General features: G+C 66.7%; 1 protein-coding gene across 1 annotated transcript; it reads right to left on the reverse strand.

The window, feature by feature from the left end:
* Window positions 1-3,913: 3,913 nt before the first annotated feature.
* SLC6A18 (solute carrier family 6 member 18) lies at window positions 3,914-19,059 on the reverse strand. Its single transcript, XM_027980191.2, has 12 exons — window positions 18,827-19,059; window positions 14,297-14,437; window positions 13,573-13,710; window positions 12,931-13,112; window positions 11,178-11,288; window positions 10,339-10,451; window positions 9,384-9,512; window positions 7,944-8,100; window positions 6,772-6,976; window positions 6,404-6,563; window positions 5,192-5,354; window positions 3,914-4,181 (listed from the first exon to the last, which is right to left on the reverse strand). Exons 1-12 carry the CDS (start codon window positions 18,984-18,986, stop codon window positions 3,990-3,992), a joined length of 1,851 nt encoding a protein of 616 aa, XP_027835992.1. The 5' UTR covers window positions 18,987-19,059; the 3' UTR covers window positions 3,914-3,989.
* Between the last annotated feature and the right edge of the window lie 2,051 nt (window positions 19,060-21,110).

The raw sequence follows: 21,110 nt of genomic DNA on the forward strand, positions 1-21,110 counted from the left end.
CCTGTCCCCACGAGCTGGACCTGGGCAGGCGGACGGGCTCGGGCGGCAGTGCCTGTGTGTCCACGTGGGCTGCCCCCTGACCCCCGGGTGACCCTGTCTCCTTGTGACTCCGGGGTCTCCATTGCTCACGTGCCGTTCTGTCCACTGAGCTGGACTTGGGCGGAGAAGCAGCACAGGCCTGGGCCGGGGAGTGCAGAGAAGGGCGCTGCTCGGGTCCCTGAGGGTGAGACCTCTGGTGGCCACACGGGGCTCGAGGCCAAGGGTTGTGCTTTGGGGGCCACATGGAGGGCCTGGGCAGACAGGTGGCCCTGAGGTCGTGGAGAGGTGCGGCGAGCCCCTAACCTGGTGGTGGCTAGCTGTCCCAGAGAGCTTGTCCCAGGAGGGCTGGGGCTCAGAGGTGAGGGGCAGCTTTCAACCTGAGCCCTCTGATGGGGGGCAGGGTGTGAACCACACAGCTGCTGGGTCCCTGGTCCCGTGGTGGGGGGTGAGCCACACAGCTGCTGGGTCCGTGGTCCCGTGGTGGGGGGTGAGCCACACAGCTGCTGGGTCCCTGGTCCCCTGGTGGGGGGTGAGCCACACAGCTGCTGGGTCCCTGGTCCCCTGGTCGGGGGTGGACCACACAGCTGCTGGGTCCCTGGTCCCCTGGTCGGGGGTGAGCCACACAGCTGCTGGGTCCCTGGTCCCGTGGTGGGGGGTGAGCCACACAGCTGCTGGGTCCCTGGTCTGGTCGGGGGTGGACCACACAGCTGCTGGGTCCCTGGTCTGGGGGGTGGACCACACAGCTGCTGGGTCCCTGGTCCCCTGGTTGGGGGTGAGCCACACAGCTGCTGGGTCCCTGGTCCCCTGGTCGGGGGTGGACCACACAGCTGCTGGGTCCCTGGTCTGGTCGGGGGTGGACCACACAGCTGCTGGGTCCCTGGTCCCCTGGTGGGGGGTGAGCCACACAGCTGCTGGGTCCCTGGTCCCCTGGTCGGGGGTGAGCCACACAGCTGCTGGGTCTGTGGTCTGGGGTGTGGACCACACTGGCTCAGGTCTGGGCCTGTGAACCTTGAAGTGCCACATGCTGCTGAGGCTGCTCTGAGGGGTGGGGAGGTTGGAGGCTGCCTTGGGGACCGTCCCCCTTGCAGTGGCCCTGGGGCAGAGCCTTCAGTGGTCGTGGGGCCAGGGTCAGGGTCAGGGTGCTGGAGGTGGGTCAGGGAGAGGTCGTGGGCACACGGCTCAGCCAGCAGGAAGAGGGGTGTGAGGTTATGGAGGGGCCTGTGAGAGCGGGGCTCCTCTCCTCAGCGCCGTCGGAGGCCTCTACGTCCCCCTGGGCCCAGGTCTGTGGGGCACCCTTCCCTCGGAGAATCCATCGTCGGGAGCTGCTGGTGTTCATCAGGACAGCGGGCCTGGCCTGCCCTGCTCTGCACTTGCCCTTAGACCCCTGAGGGCGTGAGAACAGGAGGGGCAGCTCAGTGTGCCACCTGGGGCGGCTGGCTGCCTTGCGCCCTGTGCCTGGCAGTAGCTCACCCTGATGACAGTGGCCGATTCCTGAGGCTCCCTTCTGGGGTGTCGCTGGCGGGGCCGCGCACTGAGGCAGGGGTGGGCAAGTGGACCTTGGTCAGGGTTGCCGTGGGAGCGGCCCACTGCCGCTGAGCGCAGTGCCCGGCGCCGGCCGGCTGCTGCAGGCTGCGTCTGAGTGACCAGGTTGGTGCGTGCATTTATGATGGACCCGAGTCCAGATGCACATCAGAAACAGCAAGGGACTGGCCCCACCCACCCGCCTGGCGGTGCCCCCTCTGGGGAGGACTTACTGCTGCTCAGGGTGCCAGGTGCTTCGGGCAGGGGGAAGGTGACCAGGACCCCACAGCTGTGTCCCGCTGACCCCCAGCAGCCCCTGTGGGCTCCCTGCGCCCCGGATGTCTTTCTGGCCTTTCCATAAAGGCCAGTCATCATTCAGCTTTCCAGCGTCCCCATGCCTCTAAAACTGTCTACTAAGTGCATTTTATCCCGATTTTACTCACAAGCCCTTGTATTTTTCCTGAAGTGTAGATCTTGGAAAGAGCATATGTTCTCGTCGGGCTCAACTAAGACCTCATTCTGATTTATCATTTTTAAAACCACCACGCAGTTCCTCAGAGTGAAACATGAAAATGATGGAATTCTGAGAAACGAAAGAAGTCTTGTTTTCCAGGCTTCCCTAGATCTAAAGGGCTTCCCTGGTGGCCCAGAGGGTAAAGAACCTGCCTGCGATGTGGGAGACCTGGGTTCAGTCCCTGGGTTGGAAGGTCTCCTGGAGAAGGGGACGGCTACCCACTCCAGTATGCTTGTCTACAGAGGGGCCTGGCAGGCTACAGTTCACGGTGCCGGAAAGAGTTGCACACCCATGGATCAACTTTCACTTCACCAGCGCTAAACTGCACGTGAGGTAGATACTCACGTGCCCCCAGGTCTGTGTGCCGCCGGGAGTCACGGTGAGAAGCGAGTGAGGAGGAGGCAGGAGAGAGCAGGGGACAGGCCCCACCCGGGGCCCCCAGCCCCACATGCCTGCCCCCGCTCACCACCATAACCCTGCCACGTGCTGGTGCCTGGCCCTGGCATGCTCACTTGTGAAGGTTAGTGTGGGGCAGGGGGCTTCCCAGAAGCCTCAGCTCAGAGCCCTCGGAATGCTGGTGGGAGGCAAGGTGGTGACCCCCAAACGTGCACAGGGACCCGGTGAACCCCAGAGCCCAAGAGCCCGTCCCGGACGTGGCGGAGGCACATCGCAGTGGTTAGCGATCATCAGTTGGCCTGGCGGTGGGACGTGATCTGGACCCGCCTCCCGGGCGGGCTAGTGTGAGCCCGGGGTCCCCGCACACAAAGGAGGGGGCTGAGGCAGATGCCGTGTTGGTGCTTCCACGGGGGTAAAGTGCAGGCCCCGCCCACCCCATGCGGCTTAGGGCTCACTCTGGGGCAAACTTGCGCTGACCCGGCTTTAATACCCACTACTCTTAGGCAGGCGGCAGTGACCGGGCCTGTTTCCTGGGGTCCGAGGGCCCCAGCGCCGTGCTGGCCTTCCACGGGGCCATGTCGGAGGGCCTGGTTCAGCACCACGGACAGCACTTGCCTGCCTGGGGCTGGGCGCAGAAGGCCGGGCGCCCAGCAGGACGCAGAGGACAGGCAGGGTCTCCCGAAGCCCACCTGTGTGTCCAGGGCCCCTCAGGACTGTCCCCGGCTGGCGGAGGAGGGCCAGAGCACAGGGGGGTGGGGGAGGCGAGCGGGCCCGGAAAGGGCAGGTCTTGTCTGAGGCTGCTGGGACGGGGGCTTGGTGCAGGAGGGACCCACGCTCGGGAAGGAGGCTGGCCTACCTCCCCTGCAGAGAATGGAGACCTGCGTGACGATCGGCCTTCCCTTCCCTCAACTTGAAAGTCTCGAAAGAGTAAAGGGCAGTGCGTCTGAGCTAAGCCTGCGAAGAGCCAGCCTCACAGCTAGCATCTCGGTGCCCCGGCTCCCTGGCCTTCGGGGAGGGGGGAGCAGCCCGTACTTCCAGGACGATTCTCTGTGCACCAGGTGCCCCGAGGTCCCCATCACGCACACCCAGGATAGACCCTCCCTGGGACCAGGGCTCAGGTAGAGAGAGGTGCTTCTGTGGGGCCGGGCCTCCATCCCAGCCCTGCAGCCTTCCTTGCAGATGGCCCTGCCTCACGCTGTCCATCCGGTGTGGGGTGCAGGTGGGCCTTCCCAGACGCCCTTCCCCCTACCACCAGCGTTTTGCCCATGGACTCAGGGCACGGCCTCCCCGAAGGCCCCATGCAGAACCGCCGGCCACGGGGCCCTGGAGGTGGACAGCGGACTTGGCCCGTTTGGAGAGGAGCATGGACTGACGTGGGAGCCGGGCGGCGCCGTGAGCGGGTCCGGAGGGTACGACAGCGTCAGGAACAATGACCACGGGCCCTCGGGCTGAGTGTGTGTGTATTGGCGCCACCCCGGCTGTGGCACAGGCAGGCCTCCCCGCCACCCTGGCTCCGTGCTCAGCAGGCCCTGCCACCCCGCGGCTTCGGGCGTCCGTCCTGCAGCGGGTCCCGCGTCTTCTCTCTGCACCGGGCAAGCAGCTGGCCCAGCGCCACCACCGGGACCCACAGGGTGGGCAGGAAGGACAGGAGCGCACAGGCGGCCAGCACCCAGCCCGGGTAGGGCTTCTCCTGCCGCGAGGGGAACCGCTCCTGCAGGACACGAGGCCTGAGGGGGGCACCCGGGACGCAGGCAGGTCGCCCCACATGCGCTCCCTGCGTGGAGGAGGCTGGCCCTCGGCCCCAGGGGCCATGAGCGTGGGGGGCGGCTCAGCCCATTGCCTCCTCTGTCAGGGCCCCCAGGGTGGGTGGAGGGAAAGGGACGTGGCCGGGGCTGCTCCCTGACAGTGGGCACCTGGGCAGCTGACGTTTCGGGGACTCGGCCGGGCAAGCCACCCGTGGGGTTAGGCTCCGAGAGGCAGGCCAGGGACCTGGGGTGCTGCGTTCTGGAGAGAGCCACCCTGGGCCACCCGAAGGGCCGCACGGTCCTGGGGCTGACCGCTGGGCCCAGTCAGGCTCCGTGCTCCCTCCGTGAGGGGAGCACCACCCGCCCGATCCCAGGCCCGTGGTGACTAACAGGGCGGGAGCCCCCAGGAGGTGGCGCCATTCCTTCTAGGCCTGCCTGGCTGTGTGGGGCATCTGCTTTCTGGGGAGATTTTAGAACCGGCTGCGTCCACACCCCGGAGAAAGGGCGGCTCTGAGCTTGCAGATGGAAGGCAGGCTGGTGGAGCTCAACGGGCTCAGCGCGCAGCCTGGGGCCAAGAGTCCAGGCCACACCCTGCGCTCTGGCTGACTCGGTGGCAGGTCCCGTCTGAGACTGGCTGGGCGTCTGCAGAGCTGGCCCCACGGCACGTGGAGCGTGTGGCCTGAAGCCCCATCCCCGGGGGGGAGGCAGCAGGGGCCCGCGGGGCCACCAGAGTGTGGAGCCGGCACCTGCCCTCCCTCTGCTGAGTGAGGCCCTCGCCCAAGGTCACCCCAAGGTCACTGGGGCTGCCGGAGTCAGCACTGATGCCCCAGGGGACATCAAGGGCCAAGGGACCTGGGGATCTCAGGGAAAAAGCAGCCCACGTGGGCCCCGGGGCACAGATGTCCCTGGTGGGCACCGGGGGTGGGTCAGGCTGGGTCTTGGGTTCCAGGGTCATCCCCCGACCCAAAGGACTTACGTATCTGGGGTTCCAGGCCTTGTAGCGTGGCGGCGAGCTGGCTAGGAGGGCAGTGTAGGCCACGAAGATGGTCAGCAGCAGCAGGGGGCTCACGACCTTCCAGGTTGCCCGCCAGTAGAAGCCGGGCCGCCTCCCGGTCATCCAGGCTATGTCGTCGCAGAACCTGCCGCAAAGCCTGGGCTCGGGCTCAGGCCCCGTCCACTCGGCTGGCAGCCTTCGTCCACCAGGATGTGGCCCCAGGGACTGTCCCCACCTCCACTCTGACCTCCGTCCCCTGTCTTCCCAAGTGGCCCCTGGACGAGGTGGCCGTCTGGGTTCTGGTGAGGACTCGCCCCGCCCCCAGGTCAATGGATGGGAAAGGCCCAAGTGGTCACTGAGCCCAGCCCAGGGAGCAGCAGGACCTGTGGGTCTGGCCCCGGTCAGGGGGCTCCAGCTCTGTGAGCGCAGAGAAGCCCCCACCAGCTGTGGGGGCGCCGTGACACCTGACCGGGGTCCCAGGGCAGGAAGAGAGGCCCAGGGTGTGCAGCGGCCACCGCACACACGGGAGGGGGTTGCAGCTGCTCCGGACCCCGCCCCGGGCCCCCTGCCTGTCCCCGCCCCTCCCAGCTCCCCTCCGCAGGCCGCCTGAGGGTCCCCTTCTGAGACCGCGTGGCCCCGAGTCCAGGTGTGCACTGTCCTCCACACTGCTGCATCTGCGGGCGTGTCCCTGAGGACAAGCCCTCTATCCCTCTGCCTCCCTGGAGCTCTTAGAACAAAGGTCGGGGTCACAACCTCTAGGGTCCCCATCTGGCAGGGTGGCAGGTGTGAGTGAGGTGTGGGTGTGGCTGTGCCTCGGGCCTGGGCTGGGTGCCGGTGGTGGAGCGCTGCTGGGCCTCCTCGGAGGCTGCCAGGGGAGGCTGGCTCCTGGTGCTTTGGGCAGGCCCTCCTGCCCTGGGGTCCTCCTGTGTTTGGACGCAGGGAGCTCCCGCAGGAGGCGCAGGCCCTCCTTCCCTGGGGTCCTCCTGTGCTTGGACGCCAGGAGCTCCCGCAGGAGGCTGGAGACCACCGTTTAGTCACTGGCCTCCACACAGCTGGGTGGTGGTGCCAGGCTGTGCCTGTGGACAGGCTCGCTGGGGGGACCTCAGATGGCCTGTGTCACCCACCACTGCCTGAGGCCCACGCAGGGACCGGGGGATGCTGGGAACAGACGCACGGGCCGGGTGGCTGACTCACCGCTTCATCCCGTAAACATAAACGACCCCGATCACCTCGAAGAACGCCAGGAGGATCAGGTTCAGGGCCGCCGCGTACTGGTCGAAGATCTCCAGCCAGTAGCTCCCCGACCGCAGCGTGAAGCAGGTGGCCGTGAGGAAGCACAGCAGGCAGGCCAGGCCTGCACACGGCCCGTCAGGCGTCTCCGGAGCCCCCCGCGCGCCTGGCACCCCGGCCTGGAGGACACCCCCGGGGGCCGTGCGGGACACAGAGCCCGCCCGTGCTCCCTGGCCCTCGGGGGGCCAGCCCGAGCTGCGGGGACCGGCCCTCGAGTCCCCGCGGGGGATGCTCATCTGACATCCAGCAAGGAGGCCTGGCTGGGCACTCACCTGTCAGCACCTCCTTGGGGACCCTCCTGGGCATGACTCCCAGGTCCAGGAGCGGCGTGATGATGCTTTCCATGTTTCCGAACATGGACGACAAGCCCAGGCTGAACAGCATCGCAAAGAAGAGCACGGCCCAGACCGGTGCGCCGGGCATGTGGAGCACAGCCTCCGTGAAGACGATGAAGGCCAGGCCCGTGCCCGAGGCACTCTGCAACACAGCGCACGTGGGCCAGCACGCCCCCGGGACACACGCGCGGGCCAGCACGACACCGGGACACATGCGTGTGCCAGCACGCCCCCGGGACACACTCGTGTGCCAGCACGCCCCCGGGACACAAGCGTGTGCCAGCACGCCCCCGGGACACACGTGTGTGCCAGCACGCCCCCGGGACACACGTGTGTGCCAGCACGCTCCCAGGACACACGTGTGTGCCAGCACGCCCCCTGGGACACAAGCGTGTGCCAGCATGACACCAGGACACATGCGTGTGCCAGCACGCCCCCGGGACACACGCGTGTGCCAGCATGACACTGGGACACACGTGTGTGCCAGCACAACCCCCGGGACACACATGTGCCAGCACGCTCCCAGGACACACGGGCCAGCACATCCCCCCAGGACACACGCATGTGCCAGCATGCCCCCCGGGACACACGCGTGGGCCAGCATGCCCCCCCCGGGACACACGCGTGTGCCAGCACCCCAGCCCAGCCAGGACACGTGTGCACCAGCACGCCCCCCCACTGGGACACACACGTGCCAGCAGGGGCCACGCCAGGACGCACACCCGCCCTCATGCTCCCTGCTGGAAGGCCAGGGTGCCCTCCTGGGTCAGGCAGAGGTGACCCTGCCCTGTTTGGGCCGTGTTACCACATACAAATCACCCTCGGTGGGGGACGCGCGGCCCTGGGCCTGGGGCTCAGGAGCCCATTCAACAGCTGCCCACCTCCAGCCGCTGTCCCTGCCCCACGTCGGCCGGCCGTGGCCTGGCTCCGGGGCTGTGCTCCCGCCCCTCTCCCTGGGCTCTGGGCAGCGCCAAGGCCCACTCTCCCTGCCCGGACCCCGCCTGCAGAGCAGGGCCTGTCAGAGGTGCTGCGTTTAGGCCCCAGGGCTCACCCCGACCCCTGGTCAACGCCTGCAGCCACCTGCAGCCCCACCCGTGGCCCCTGCGTACCTTGTCCAGGAAGTCCTCCAGGCGGCAGGCCTCCAGAGGGAGCCCGGCCACCCGTGCCGGCTGTGAGGCGTTCAGACGCGCCAGGGCCGCAGTGTAGGTGTCCCTGGACACGCTCTGCTCGGGCAGGTCGAAGGCGTTGATGAGGTGGAGGATGTTTCTGCGGGGGTGGGGAGGCTGGGTGAGCAGCCCCAGAGGGGCGGGCTCTGGGGGGCGCCTGGGGTCTCGTGCACACATGGGGGACACAGACTGTCTGGCCCCTAGGGCCAGGGTACAAACAGGCCATGCATCCTCCTGCCCCCTGGCCTGTGGGCTCCAATCTCCCCAGCGGGGGTGGTCTCAAGCTCCTCACACCTCCACATCCGTCTCAGGGCTCAGGCTCAGATGCCATGGGGGCGTCTGTGTTGGCCGATTCTGTTTGCTAGAACGTGCTTGTCTCCTCACCCTGCAGAGTCCCAAAGCCTTTTGCAAAGGTGTCTGGGGTGTCCGACAAGCCTGTTCCTGCCAGGCCTGGGGCGCTCCGCCCCCAGGGCCGTGGACGAGCCCAGAGGCTGGCTAGGGCCGTGGCTTTCTCGAGTGTGTGTGTTCCGTCTGTGATTTTGCTGTGTCGGCGCTGTCTAGCGACCCCAGCACAGCGAGAAGGCGGTGACGCCGCCCGCGGTGCGGCCGTGGGGGAGCCCCGTGGTGTCCGCTCTGCGGTTTTGTTCTCTGGGTGTCCGGGGGGAGCGGCGGGAAGAGCTGGCTCTCGGGGGTACGCTGCTCCCCGGCGCGGCCGCTGCGGCCTCTTGGGGTGCCCGAGCCACGCACGTGCTCTGCTGTGCCTGGGGTGTGGGCGGCTGCCCTTCCTCACCCGTGTGGCCAGCGGGGTCATGGCAGGCACCCCCCTGTGCCTTGCCGACACTGCCGACGAGGCCGTAGTCCACGAGCTGCCCTGGACCTCCAGCAGCAGGCGGAGGGCGGGCTTGTGCCCCTCTGGTGGGTCCCACCCGGGAACCTGCGTCGGGAGGCCACCGGGCCATCCGTCCCACTCAGTGACTTCCCCCGTGGGGCCGTCCTCACTGGGCCGGCTCCTGGACTGTGGTGAGAAATGACCGCGGCCTGGGCGACTGGAAGCCGCAGGACATGTCACTTCCTAGCTCTGGAGCAGGGAGTCCAGGACGAGGCGTGGGCAGGGCTGGGGTCCCCCGCGGCCCAGGGGAAGGGCCCCGGCTGTGCCTGCGCTTGCAGCTGCCTCCCTGCAGCCCCTGCCGCCTCCTCCCGTTTCTGCGTGTGCCCCCCCTCCCGTCAGGATACCGGCTGCGGACGGGGGCCCACCCCGAACACAACTCCCTCATCAGAACCTGTCTTCCCGGCCAAGACCCAACCTCCAGCTCCCGTCCCGCCCCGGTTCCAGGCGGACCGCCCCCCTTCCCGACTCCTCAGCGCCCGAGGGCCCCCGCTCACCGGTCCAGGCACTGCCCGTGGTCGCTGGCTGCCTTAAACCCCAAGACAGAAAAGACAGCGATGGACGCGTAGAGAGACGTCATGCTGTTCACCAGCGCGATGCTCACCGCGTCCCGCCGGCAGTTGTTCCTGGGCAATCGCACGTGGCCTCAGGGGCCTGGGGAGGCCTGGGGCAGGGCCCCGCTCCCGGGTCTGGCGCCTCTCAGATCCCTCCCCACAACCCCCGCCCGGGACCCCAGCTCAAGGCTGCTGCTGGCGCCAACCCTCAGGGCCCCTCTCCTCTGTGGCCTCGGGCGGGAGTGAGCTGGGGGCCCTGGGTGTGGGTGCCTGGTCTCCAGATGAGAAACGCACAGTAGTGACTGCCGTGCAAGAGCGGAGGGTTAGGCGGAAGCTCAGCAGGCCCCCGCCCCCCGCGTGCCCGCTGCCCCCACGGACCCGCGCGCCTGCTGCCCCCACGGACCCGCGCGCCCGCTGCCCCCGCCCCCCGCGCGCCCGCTGCCCCCACCCCCCGCGCACCCGCTGCCCCCACGGACCCGCGCGGCAGCTGCTGTCAGCGCATCATCACTCATGCCGTGTGTTTATGACCCGCGGTCGCGCCCGGGCGGCGTGGGGAGGCGGGCACCCTGGCGTCTGTTCTCGGTGCCCGGGAGGCTGACACGGGCTGCATTTCTGCTTTTACGGCCACGTGAGTCACACGGGCAGCCCCCGGTTATGGCCTTGTTCTGGCTCTGATGACCCCAGTTCCCTTCCGGCAGCTGCTCTGGAACTTGCTGCAAGCTGCTTCAGAGTGCCGCAGCCTCCCAGCCCTCGGGGTGACTCAGTGATTGCTGGAACCCCGAGAGCTTGTGCTTATCAGAGGCTCGCACCGGTTGACCCCGCGTTCCAGGAAGGATGTCACAGCAAGCTGCTCGGCGTGCCCTCAACAGCGCGGCCCCTGGCCACAGCCCCGGCCTACCTGGGCGGGTTGTAGCTGGCGAAAGCGATGTGTCCTCCGAAGGCCAGGGACAGGGAGAAGAATATCTGGGTGGCCGCGTCCAGCCACACCCGGGGGCTCTGCAGGACCCGCAGCTGGAGGGGGACGGGGACCCGTGGTCCACAGACAGGCCCCCAGCCCAGTGCCTCCTGGTCCAGACAGTGCCCAGCGTCCCCGGGACGCTCCCACGAGCCGTGTGCCCACCCAGGCTCCGAGACAGCTTGGGACCACGGTGAGGAGCGTGCGTGCTGACACGGCCAGTCTGGGCTCCCCGCTTTTGACACAGAATGCCCCCTGGGCCCATCCACAGGAGGACGGCCCTCTCAGGGCTGGGAGTCAGATCCGAGGGGTGTTCAGCTCCCTGCAGGCTGGGGGTTTTGAGGACTCGTGGGCCGGGCGGGGCCCCCTGCACACAGACCTGGTGTTCCCACTGGGGACCCACAGACCCCACCCACGCACCCACCAGGGGGCCCGGCCTGGGAGGCAGGGGCTGAGCTGTGCAGCCCCTGGCGCTCCAGAGGCTGTGGAATGGCCCCGTGGTCCTCTCCTGGCGGGCTCGTGTTCCTGGACAAGAGATGTGGGGTCTGGGACCCTGCGGGGGGCACCAAGGTCCCCAGCAGGCCTCTCCCCCGCACCCCCATTTCACACGCCCCCACATCCCAGGCCGCATTCTCCTCTGCTCCCCACCCTCCGAACCTGACCCCTGAGACGCCGGGCCGCCCCGCCCTGTGGCCGTCTCTCTGCTCCCGTGGCTGAGGGGGCCCCAGCTTACATTTCCTGAACCTGGGCCTGTGAGGGAGCTCGGGTGTTGGGCCACTTACGTCCGGGGTGAACAGGTAGGTCAGTCCTTGCATCGCTCCGGGCAGCGTGAGCCCTCTGACCAGGAAGACCGTGAGGACCAGGTAAGGGAACAGGGCCGTGAAATAAATCGCCTGAAAAGGCCGGTTGTTAGCCTCCTCTGCATCCGCTCGAGTCAGCGGGGCACGGGAGCAGCCTCCGGCCACTGCTGGGTCGTGGGGTCTGACTGGAGACGGCGGGCTGCAGGCCCCAGTCACGCTTGGGGGTTGGGCTGCCCTGAGGCTCACACGTGGGCTCTGCCGCGGTGGGCAGTGGCCTCCCTCTGGTCCACAGGCCCCTCCTCCTTCTACCCTGAGGCCCCAGAGGGCCTCTGCATGGGGTCTGTGGGGCACACACCTGCCCACACGCTCTCCCCCAGCAGGACCAGTCCCCAGTTCTTCCAGGGCTGGGGAAGGGTCTGCACACACGGCGTCTGCCAAACACTCAATCAGCAAATGGGGGCCCTTCCCTCCTGAGCCCCAGACCCCAAATGCAGACACGGTGGGGCCACCCGGGGCATCTTCAGGGACGTTCGTGCAGGACTATTTGGGTTTCTGGCTGGTTGGTTGGGTCTGAAATTCCAGTCCCCTCGAGCTTGGAGCCCCTTGCCTGAGAGTGATTATCACCCTCACACGTTAACCAAAATGAAGTGCAGGAGCTCACACACACTCAGACCTGCAGACCTCCACAGCCACCGTCGGGAGGCCCCACAGGAACGCACGGCGTATAGTCACGGTTGTTGAAATCACGCCAAACGTAAAAAGTACCGGCCTTATCCAAGCCTGGGAGGAAGAGGGGTGGGAAGCTGGAGCTGGGTGCAGTTTGAAAGGTGAACTTGAGAGGCACAGACTCAGGCCCCCCTGGTCCTTTCTGTGTGGAAACGAGGTGACTCTCAGTATTTTTTCTCATTGCCTCAGTCTCTTTAAAAGATAATGCAGGGTTTAAAACAAAACTGCTGAGAATGCGGGCGTTCCCTAGGCTGAGATTCACCTCGCTCAGTGCTGGGGCCGGGTTCAGTCCCTGATCGGGGACCTAAGATCCCGCAGGCTGAGTGGTGTGGCCAAGAAAAAAAAAGTGTTGAGGCTGCAGTTGCTGTTTATGACACTGTAGTAAAAGGCGCGACGATAGCGCGGTCACAGAGGGGAGAAGGGCGACGCTGAGGGATTCTGCTGTGGCCTGGCGCAGCGTTGCTGGGAGACAGCGTGGGCTGCAGCCCCAAATCCAACCACCGAGTTACAGCCACCGAGCAAAGGACGTCGAGCGGCATCCAAAACAGCTCAGAGAGAGAGTGGAGCGGGAACAAAGAGCAGAGGGGACGAGCAGAAGATAGATGCAGGGTGACGGGCCGCACCCAGCCCCATCGCCGGCACGGTCAGTGTCGATGTGCCAACCTCCCCGAAGGAGAAAGACAGGGACCATCACGCTGGGTGAAAAGCAAGACCCAGCTGCGTGCTGTCCACCAGAATCACACTTTAAACACTAAGACCCAAACAGACAGAAAGAAAAAGAGCTGGGAAAAAAGTTAATTTAGTCAAAGAAGTTGAAATGGCTGTTCTAACATCAGAGAGGATTTCAGAGCAGACTGTCCCCGAGCCAAGGAGGTTCACCTCACGGTGAGAGGAGCCCAGCTCTCCAGGGACACAGACGGAACCCCTGAGCCCCAGAGGCCGAGGAGTTGGAAGTGAGGAGGGGCCCTCGGGGGCCGGGGGTTCTGGGGCAGGGCTGCCGCAGGCTCACCTTCCCAGTGGTCTCGATGCCCCTGATGACGCACAGGTACACGACGGCCCAGGAGACCGCCAGGCAGAGCAGCAGCCGCCACTGGACCGGGCCGCTGTCGCTGATGTCGGCCGAGACGTTCAGGGTCCGCCGGTACCAGAAGTAGCTCACGGGGCTGCTGTCCCGGCACTCCTGCACGAGGCCTGGACCCAGCAGGGCCCGCACAGGTGGGCCACGGGCCACAGGTACCTGGCAGGACCCCGCCACCCTGGGAGTGGACCCGGAGGTCTGGCTGCCGGGGGCCTCTGCAGCTGCCCAGCCTGTCTGGCAGGTGCCTAGCACGAGCTGGCACAGGGGGCCCTCGGGGACAGAGGCCCACCCGGGGTCACGAGCACACTTGAAAACGGTGAGTACCCCCACGCCTGAGGTCCCTGCAGAGGGCATGCACCCTGGGCTGGAGAGGGGTCCCCCTGAAGACCTAATTCAGGGGGATGAGCAGCCCGACCCACGTGCTTTTTGTCACCAGGTGTGTGAGCAGCTGCAAGGGCCCGGGTGCTACTTGGTGAGGGGGCCCCGGGGTCCACAGCAAATGGGCAAGCGCGGGGTAGCAGGACCCAGCTCCGGGGAGCCGGCTGCGCTGGGCGTCTCTCCCGACAGCAGTACCTGTGCGGTTGAGGTCGAGCGGGCAGGCGCTCCAAGGCAGCGGGTGCTGGAAGGAGTTGAGGAGGTACCAGAGCACCCAGGTGAGGACTGTGTTGTAGTACAGGCTGACCAGGAAGGACACGGTGAAGCAGCCCAGCCCTGTGGGCACCGGGCACGGTCAGCGCCTCCCTGGGCAGCCCGACGGGCCCCCACGCGCCCAGCCCGTGTCTCTGCTCCCCGCATCAGGCTGAGGCCCCTGCTGCCCGCCCGCTCCGGCACCCTCCTGGCTTGGCCTCAGCGGCCGGTCTGCCAGCCTCGGTCCGCTTGTAGGTGGGCCTTCGGGCAGCCCAAAGCCACCAGGCGGGCCGCAGACCTGCCGGCGACGCTGGGGCCGTCTGCGGCAGAGCCCACCTCACAGGCTCTCAGGGAACCAGGGCTGCCCTCTGCCCAGTCTCCCCAGGTGCCACAAGGTCCCGGGTTGCATGCGCTCAGGGCCCCTCGTGCACGGACTGGGCACCATGGGCCAGCAAGCTGCTGCTCTGGGGCGGACCCCTGGCTCCGCCGTCACACTTGATTCCTGCCTTGGGGACCTGCGTGCCTGGGACCCCTGCACCTTCCGTTCCGAACCGCTGGGCGTGCACTGGCGTGACGAGCGAACACCCAGCAAACACATGTCACACGCGTAGACACAGCCCCGCCCCCACCCCACAGAGCAGCTGTAGGCGGGGAGCACGGGGGCACGTACCCACGCCACCCAGGTAGGGCGAGATGGCTGTCCACACCCCGACGCTGCCCCTGCGCAGGCGCTGGCCGACAGCGAGCTCAATGTGGAACAGTGGGATGCCCTCGAAGGCCAGGGCAACGACGTAGGGGATGAGGAAGGCACCTGCAGAGACGCGGCCGTCAGTGGGCCCTGCCCTCTGCCCAGCCCAGCCTTGGCAAAGGTGACACAGGGCGCTGGGGGGGATGAAGAGAAGCGCTCGTGGCCACCAAGGGAGATGGCCCTGGCTTTGGGGATGTGCTTGCTAAAGCCGTGGTCCCCCACCCTCTGGGGCTGCATGGGGTTCCCACGACACGTGGGCTGAGGCGCTTTCTCACTGGGGCCCTGACACCCCTGGTTCCCAGGCTCCTGGGACGGGGAGCTGGTCTGCTCACAGTAAGGCCTTGCAGGAGGTGGTCACCGGAGGTCCCCCAAGCTGCGCCCTGGGTTAGGGCCGGAAGCCCCTCCCGACCCTTCACCCCTGCTCAGATGCTAGGGTGCTCACAGCAGGATGGGCCTGGGTGCCAGGCCCCTCGGACAGAGCTGCCTCTCGGCAAGAACCCAAGGGCAGGCAGGCAGACACAGTGGCTCCCTTCTGCACCACGTGGATGGCGCAGGTCCCAGCAGGTGGCGGGGGGCCGGGCGTCCCTGAGCCCACAGGCCTGCTGGGGAGACACAGGTCCCTGCAGGACGCTCCCGCAGCGCTGGGAGGGAGACTGGGTGCCCAGAGGCGGAATCGGCCCTGTGTGTGCTGTGGGGGTCTCGGCCGAGCATCCTCTGTCCAGACCCTGGAAACCCGCCTGCCCTGGGCCGGCGTGTGCGGCTGCTTCAGCGCTGCCTGGCTGCCCGCAGCTGCTGCCCGCACGGGTCCAGGGGACGCCAAGGAGCAGCACACACCATCAGGCCCCGCCCAGCAGCACGGGCTGCTGTGGGCACGGCTCTCCCCACCATCCACGGGAAGCTTGGGTTCAGCTTCCAAGAGCCACTCCTAGGAACCAAGGCCCCGCGCTCTTCACCAGCACAGCCACAGGCTTTTTCTACCACTGTCCGAAGTGTGGACACAGGGTCACAGCCCTGGGGGAGCCAGTGGCCACAGAGCTCTTGGGCCACGTGGGCCTGACGGGACCCCGGAGCCAGCATGTGGGCAGACGGCGCGTCTCAGTATCTCCCGTGTAGCAGCAAGATGGCAGAGTGCCTTAGAGAGTCAAGCTCCAGGTGGAGGCCCCAGAGGCCCCAGGACGGCCTCCCAGGGGCAGGAGGGCCCCTGCGGGCAGGGCTTGCAGCGGGGGCTGTGGCCAGAAGTCACCAGGGACCCGGGGTCCAGGTCGCGGATGGAGGCGCCCTCCTGAGGCACACCCAGGCCCCAGGACACGCACCTTTTGGCATGGTGAAGGCAGGCCTGGAACAGCCGCACGCCCAGGGCCCGAGCCCCACATGTTTGAGCCACCATCTGGAAAGGGTGAGCCCTCCAGGCTGACTGACCATTGGCCCCCTTCCCCCATCCCTACTCTGTCTGAGGGGGAGGCCCCGGCTGGACGGGGTCCAGGTGGAGGCCTTAGGGGCTGGCTGAAGGCAGCGTGAGAGGGTCTGGCTCCAGGGGAGGTCTGAGGAGGGGGGTCGGACAGGGAGGGGAGGGACAGGGGGCCTGGCCTGTGGCTGAGTCTCCCAGCTCTGAGGAGAGGAGGACAGGAGGCACTTCTGTGACCCGGTGCTGAGCAGCATCCAGCCTGTGCGCCAGGCTCATTTCAGCCCCAACACGACCCCCGTGGGGACAGGGGCCCAGATCACAGGCCCGGCTGGGGTGCTGGGGGCCTGGCTCGGGGGCTCTGCGTCCGGTGGGGCACTCGCCCCCTCATGCTAACTCCAGGAGGAGCCGGTGGGGGTGACACGGGGCAGGCTTGTTTCTGCTGGACTGCAAGGCAGGAGAGCTGTTGCCCTGACCCGAGACGCTGCGCTGAACTGAGAGGAACGTGTCTGGTCCTGTCCTGGCTCGGCCTCCGAGCTCCCTCGGCGTGTCAGGGGGTCGGGCAAGGGACGCAGCTTGACATCCTTCAGCCTCAACCAGTTGACCCTGCAGGCTGGGAGCTGGAGGGGCAGGGTGACCCCACACCTGGGACTCCCAGACTGAGAGGCACCAGCCAGCAGCCCATGGTCCCGTCAAGGGTGCCTGCCTGGCGGAGGCACAGGAGGGGCCCTGCTGGGGGACCCCGCCTCTGCATTGCCCCCGGACCGCATTCCTGGATCGCACCCTTCATGGTGAACCTGTAGACCTGAGTGTTTTCCCGAGCCGTTCCAGCAAATCGCTGAGTCTCAAGAGGGCTTGTGGGACCCCTTGAGTTTGTAAAGAATCGGAAGAAGCCACGGTGCCCTGGGGACCTGCCACCCCAGATTGGCATCTGAGGTGGGAGGGCATCTTGTGGGGCAGCCCTTAGCCTGTGCAGGCAGGGTGGGGTTAGGTTCTGGGGCACCCAGTCGGCGTCCACTGAGAACCAGAGCCCCGGTCAGTGTGGGGAAAGCCTCGCACGTTCGGTGCTCCAGCCCTGAGAGCGGAAGGCCACAGCAGAGCCGGTGACAAGGAGCACACAGTCATCGGATGGCCAGCCGCTGTGTACTGTCCCCTGCGGGTGGGTCTGGGCGGAGCCCGGGGGGTGCTGGGCGTGGCAGCACCGAATGGCCCAGTAAGAAAAGATGCCTCTGGTCAGAACAGCGGCAAGGGCCGGTGGGCTGTGATCTTGAGGAAAGAGCCGCAGGAGGATGGAGGGAGAGGGGCACACGGGGTAGGGGGGGACCTGCTTCCCAAGCCCGTGGAGCCCGCAGGGGCCAGGCCTGACACCCCACTGGACCCCCGGCCCGACCCCTGGCCGGCGCGCCGCGGCTGCAGTCCGTGCAGGAAGGCGGCAGCAGAGTTTAAAGAAAGAGCCGAGAGGCTCGCTCTGCTGGACCCCGGGGCTCCACACTAAACCGGAGCCCACAGACCTCCAGGGCAGCACGGGAACTGGGGTCTCTGCAGCTCCCTGGGGGACCCCCGGCCCCAGCCTGGGTGGGAGCCCTGCGCTCAGCAGCTGGGTCAGCACCGGGCACTGTGCTTCCGCCTCCTCTGCTCGTTGCGGAGTGGAGTGTACGTGATGCCCCGGATGGCCCCGCGTCCACTTCTGCTCAGCTCTGCGATGACGCTGCCTCCCTCCACAACGTGGAGGCGCAGTCCTGACGTCGGGGGGTTGCAGGTGCGAACCAGGCGATGCCCTGTCTGCGTGTCACCTCCACCTGCGTGTCTCAGGGTCTCCAGAGGTGGTCAGAGCAGACGGAGAAGGGCCTCTCGCCGCGTGAGAAGCTTGTTTCGTGGCATTTGGTCGAGAGCTTCCAGCCCGGGAAAGCTGGATCCTGGCCCCTACAGGCATGTCTCGGAGCCCCGGGCATGGTGGGTGGCGCCCGCAGCCTCGCTGTCTGGATGGAGGCGGAGGCGGTGTCCACGGGGAGGGGCCCTGGGCCCCGCTCCGGCCGCTCTGGGCAGCGGGTCAGGCTGTGGGCAGTGCTGGGCTCGCAGGTGGCAGAGCCCCGTGGGTGGAGGGTCGCCGAGGCCCTGGCTGGGACGACAGGCACTGGGGGCTCTGGGCACCCTGCTTCAGGTCCGTGCCAGTGCTCTGGGGAGCTCCATGCTTTCCACACCACGCTCACGGAGGTGCGGCCGCCCCCCGCCCCAGACCCACGGAGGCTCTGGTGCCAGGGCAGCTGTTAGAGAGGAATGTCCGACCATTTGTCTGCATGTTCAGATTTTCCCACCTGCCCCAGATCTTATCGTCAGGGAAAAGAGACCTCAAAGACGCTGTGTCTGGGTGACCAGGAGGCTTGGTGGGCAGTGCTTATGTGGACTCCGCCTTCTCTGTTGACCCCCATGCCCCCTCATTTTGGGTGGAGAACAGGCAGCCTCTGCCCTTGAACAGGAAGGACGCCCCCAATCCCCTGACCGGAAGATGGGCTGAGTTCTCACCACCTTGGCCCCATCTCTGAGGAGGGAGGCCAGAGCCGCTGCCCCGCAGGGGACACTCGACCAGCGCCTGCCTCGGCCGGGAGCTCTGCAGGCGCTGGAAAGCGCAGACCTCGGGGAAGCCTCAGGTCAGACACCACAATAGGGTGACCCTATCCGGGAAGCCCCCCCGCCCTGAGCCCGGGGACACAGCGAGCCACGTCCCGCGTCTGTCCCCCGAGGGAGGCCGTCCGCCCGGTCTGTGCCTCTTGTCCCCAACACCAGGCGTGACACCAACAGCCGCGGGCCATTGAGCGAGGCACCCCGCCCAGCGGCTCCGTGTAGGAGCCTGGGTACCCATCTCAGCTCCCATGTGGCTGCAGCCCTCTGGCTGCCCTCTGAAGTCTGGTCAGTGAGGACGCAGCGCAGGCGAGGGGGGCCCGGAGCTCTGACCCCAGCGGAGCCTGGGCGGGCGGCCTGCTGCGCCGTCACCGGCTGGGCCCTGGGGGACAGATCACTGGGGGTGGGAGCTCCCACCCCCGGAGGCTCACCTCCGCCGTACGTCTGGCACAGGTATGGGAACCTCCAGAGGTTGCCCAGGCCCACGGCAAAGCCCACGCAGCTCAGCAGGTACTGGAGCTTGCTGTCCCACGCTGGGCGTGCCTCCCCGCCGCCATCCGCAGGCGGGTCGGGCCCCGGGGTGCCCGCCATGCCTGCCACGGCCCGGAGCCTCCGCCGCAGCAGGAAGTCGCCAGCCTGCTGCCCTGAGAGTGTGCTTTCTTGTGATTTGAAGGAAAACCAGTGGAGCTGGTTAATCGGTAACCGCCCCCTCCAACCGCGTGCCCCTCCCGGCCCTGGACCCTCCCCCGCCCGCCCCTGCCCGACGTCTGTGGCCGCCACCTCCGACGCGAGAGCCTCAGGGGTTCCAAGGCTGCGGCCCATTTACCTGTTCCATAGACCTTGTTCATCACACGTGTGGCTGTGAGGAGCAGTTCCGAATGCCCACGGGGCCCCACCTGGCACCCTGCAGTTACCTACCAGCATCGCGGCTGACGCAGCGGACACGGCCATCCCCGAAGGGGCCCCGTCCCTCGTGTGGCCGCACCCCTGACGGCCTGCTTCTGCTCTCCCTCCCCGTAGAGGGACCTTGTGTAAGCAGTGTGAGCTGGGCTATGGGCCTTGGTCTCTGGAGACCCGCCTGGCAGGCAGTTATATGGCCCGTGGGGCGCTGTGTCCACCATGCGCTGACCGGGATGGCCGTGAGGAAGAGCTGCAGTGAGCGTTTGCAGCGGGATTCTGCGTGGACGCGGGTGAGAGCCAGGGTAGCACCAGGACAGCTGCCATGTCTACTTTTAAGCCAGTTATTTCCCAAAGATGTCCAGACCTCTCAGATGGCCTGAATGTGACCTTTCCATCTGGCTCCCGGTGCTCCCCTTCCAGCTGGCTCCGAGTGCTTCCCTTCCATCTGGCTAGAGTGCTCCCCTTCCATCTGGCTCTGAGTGCTCCCCTTCCATCTGACTCCTGCTGCTCCCCTTCCAGCTGTCTCTCTGTGCTCCCCTTCCATCTGACTCGAGTGCTCCCCTTCCATCTAACTCCTGGTGCTCCCCTTCCATCTGACTCTTGGTTCTCCCCTTCCATCTGGCTCTGAGTGCTCCCCTTCCGTCTGGCTCCTGGTGCTCCCCTTCCATCTGACTCCTGGTGCTCCCCTTCCAGCTGTCTCTTGGTGCTCCCCTTCCATCTGGCTCTGAGTGCTCCCCTTCCGTCTGACTCCTGATGCTCCCCTTCCATCTGGCTCCCGGTGCTCCCCTTCCATCTAGTTCCTGGTGCTCCCTTCCAGTTGGCTCCCGGCAGTCACCTTCCATCTGGCTCTGAGTGCTCCCCCTCCGTCTGGCTCTGAGTACTCCCCTTCCATCTGGCTCGAGTGCTCCCCTTCCAGCCGGCTCCTGGTGCTCCCCTTCCAGCTGTCTCTTGGTGCTCCCCTTCCATCTGGCTCTGAGTGCTCCCCTTCCGTCTGGCTCCTGGTGCTCCCCTTCCATCTGACTCCTGATGCTCCCCTTCCATCTGGCTCCCGGTGCTCCCCTTCCATCTAGTTCCTGGTGCTCCCTTCCAGTTGGCTCCCGGCAGTCACCTTCCATCTGGCTCTGAGTGCTCCCCCTCCGTCTGGCTCTGAGTACTCCCCTTCCATCTGGCTCCCGGTGCTCCCCTTCTAGCTGGCTCTCGGTCCTCCACTTTTGTCTGCTGAGTGCTCCCCTTCCATTTAGCTCCCGGTGCTCCCCTTCCATCTGACTCTGAGTGCTCCCCTTCCATCTAGCTCTCGGTGCTCCCTTCCGTCTGGCTCCCAATGCTCCCCTTCCATCTGACTATGAGTGCTCCCCTTCCATCTGGCTCTGAGTGCTCCCCTTCCATCTAGCTCCCAGTGCTCACTTCCATCTGGCTCTCGGTGCTCCCTTCCATCTGGCTCCCGGTGCTCCCCTTCCATCTGGCTCTGAGTGCTCCCCTTCCATCTAGCTCCCAGTGCTCACTTCCATCTGGCTCCCAGTGCTCCCTTCCGTCTGGCTCCCGGTGCTCCCCTGCCATCTAGCTCCCGGTGCTCCCTTCCATCTGGCTCTGAGTACTCCCCTTCCATCTGGCTCCCGGTGCTCCCCTTCCAGCTGGCTCTCGGTGCTCCACTTTTGTCTGCTGAGTGCTCCCCTTCCATTTAGCTCCCGGTGCTCCCCTTCCATTTGACTCTGAGTGCTCCCCTTCCATCTGGCTCCCGGTACTCCCCTTCCATCTGACTCTGAGTGCTCCCCTTCCGTCTGGCTCTGAGTGCTCCCCTTCCATCTAGCTCTCGGT

The sequence above is a fragment of the Ovis aries genome, chromosome 16, assembly GCF_016772045.2.
Source record: "Ovis aries strain OAR_USU_Benz2616 breed Rambouillet chromosome 16, ARS-UI_Ramb_v3.0, whole genome shotgun sequence".
NCBI lineage: Eukaryota > Metazoa > Chordata > Mammalia > Artiodactyla > Bovidae > Ovis > Ovis aries.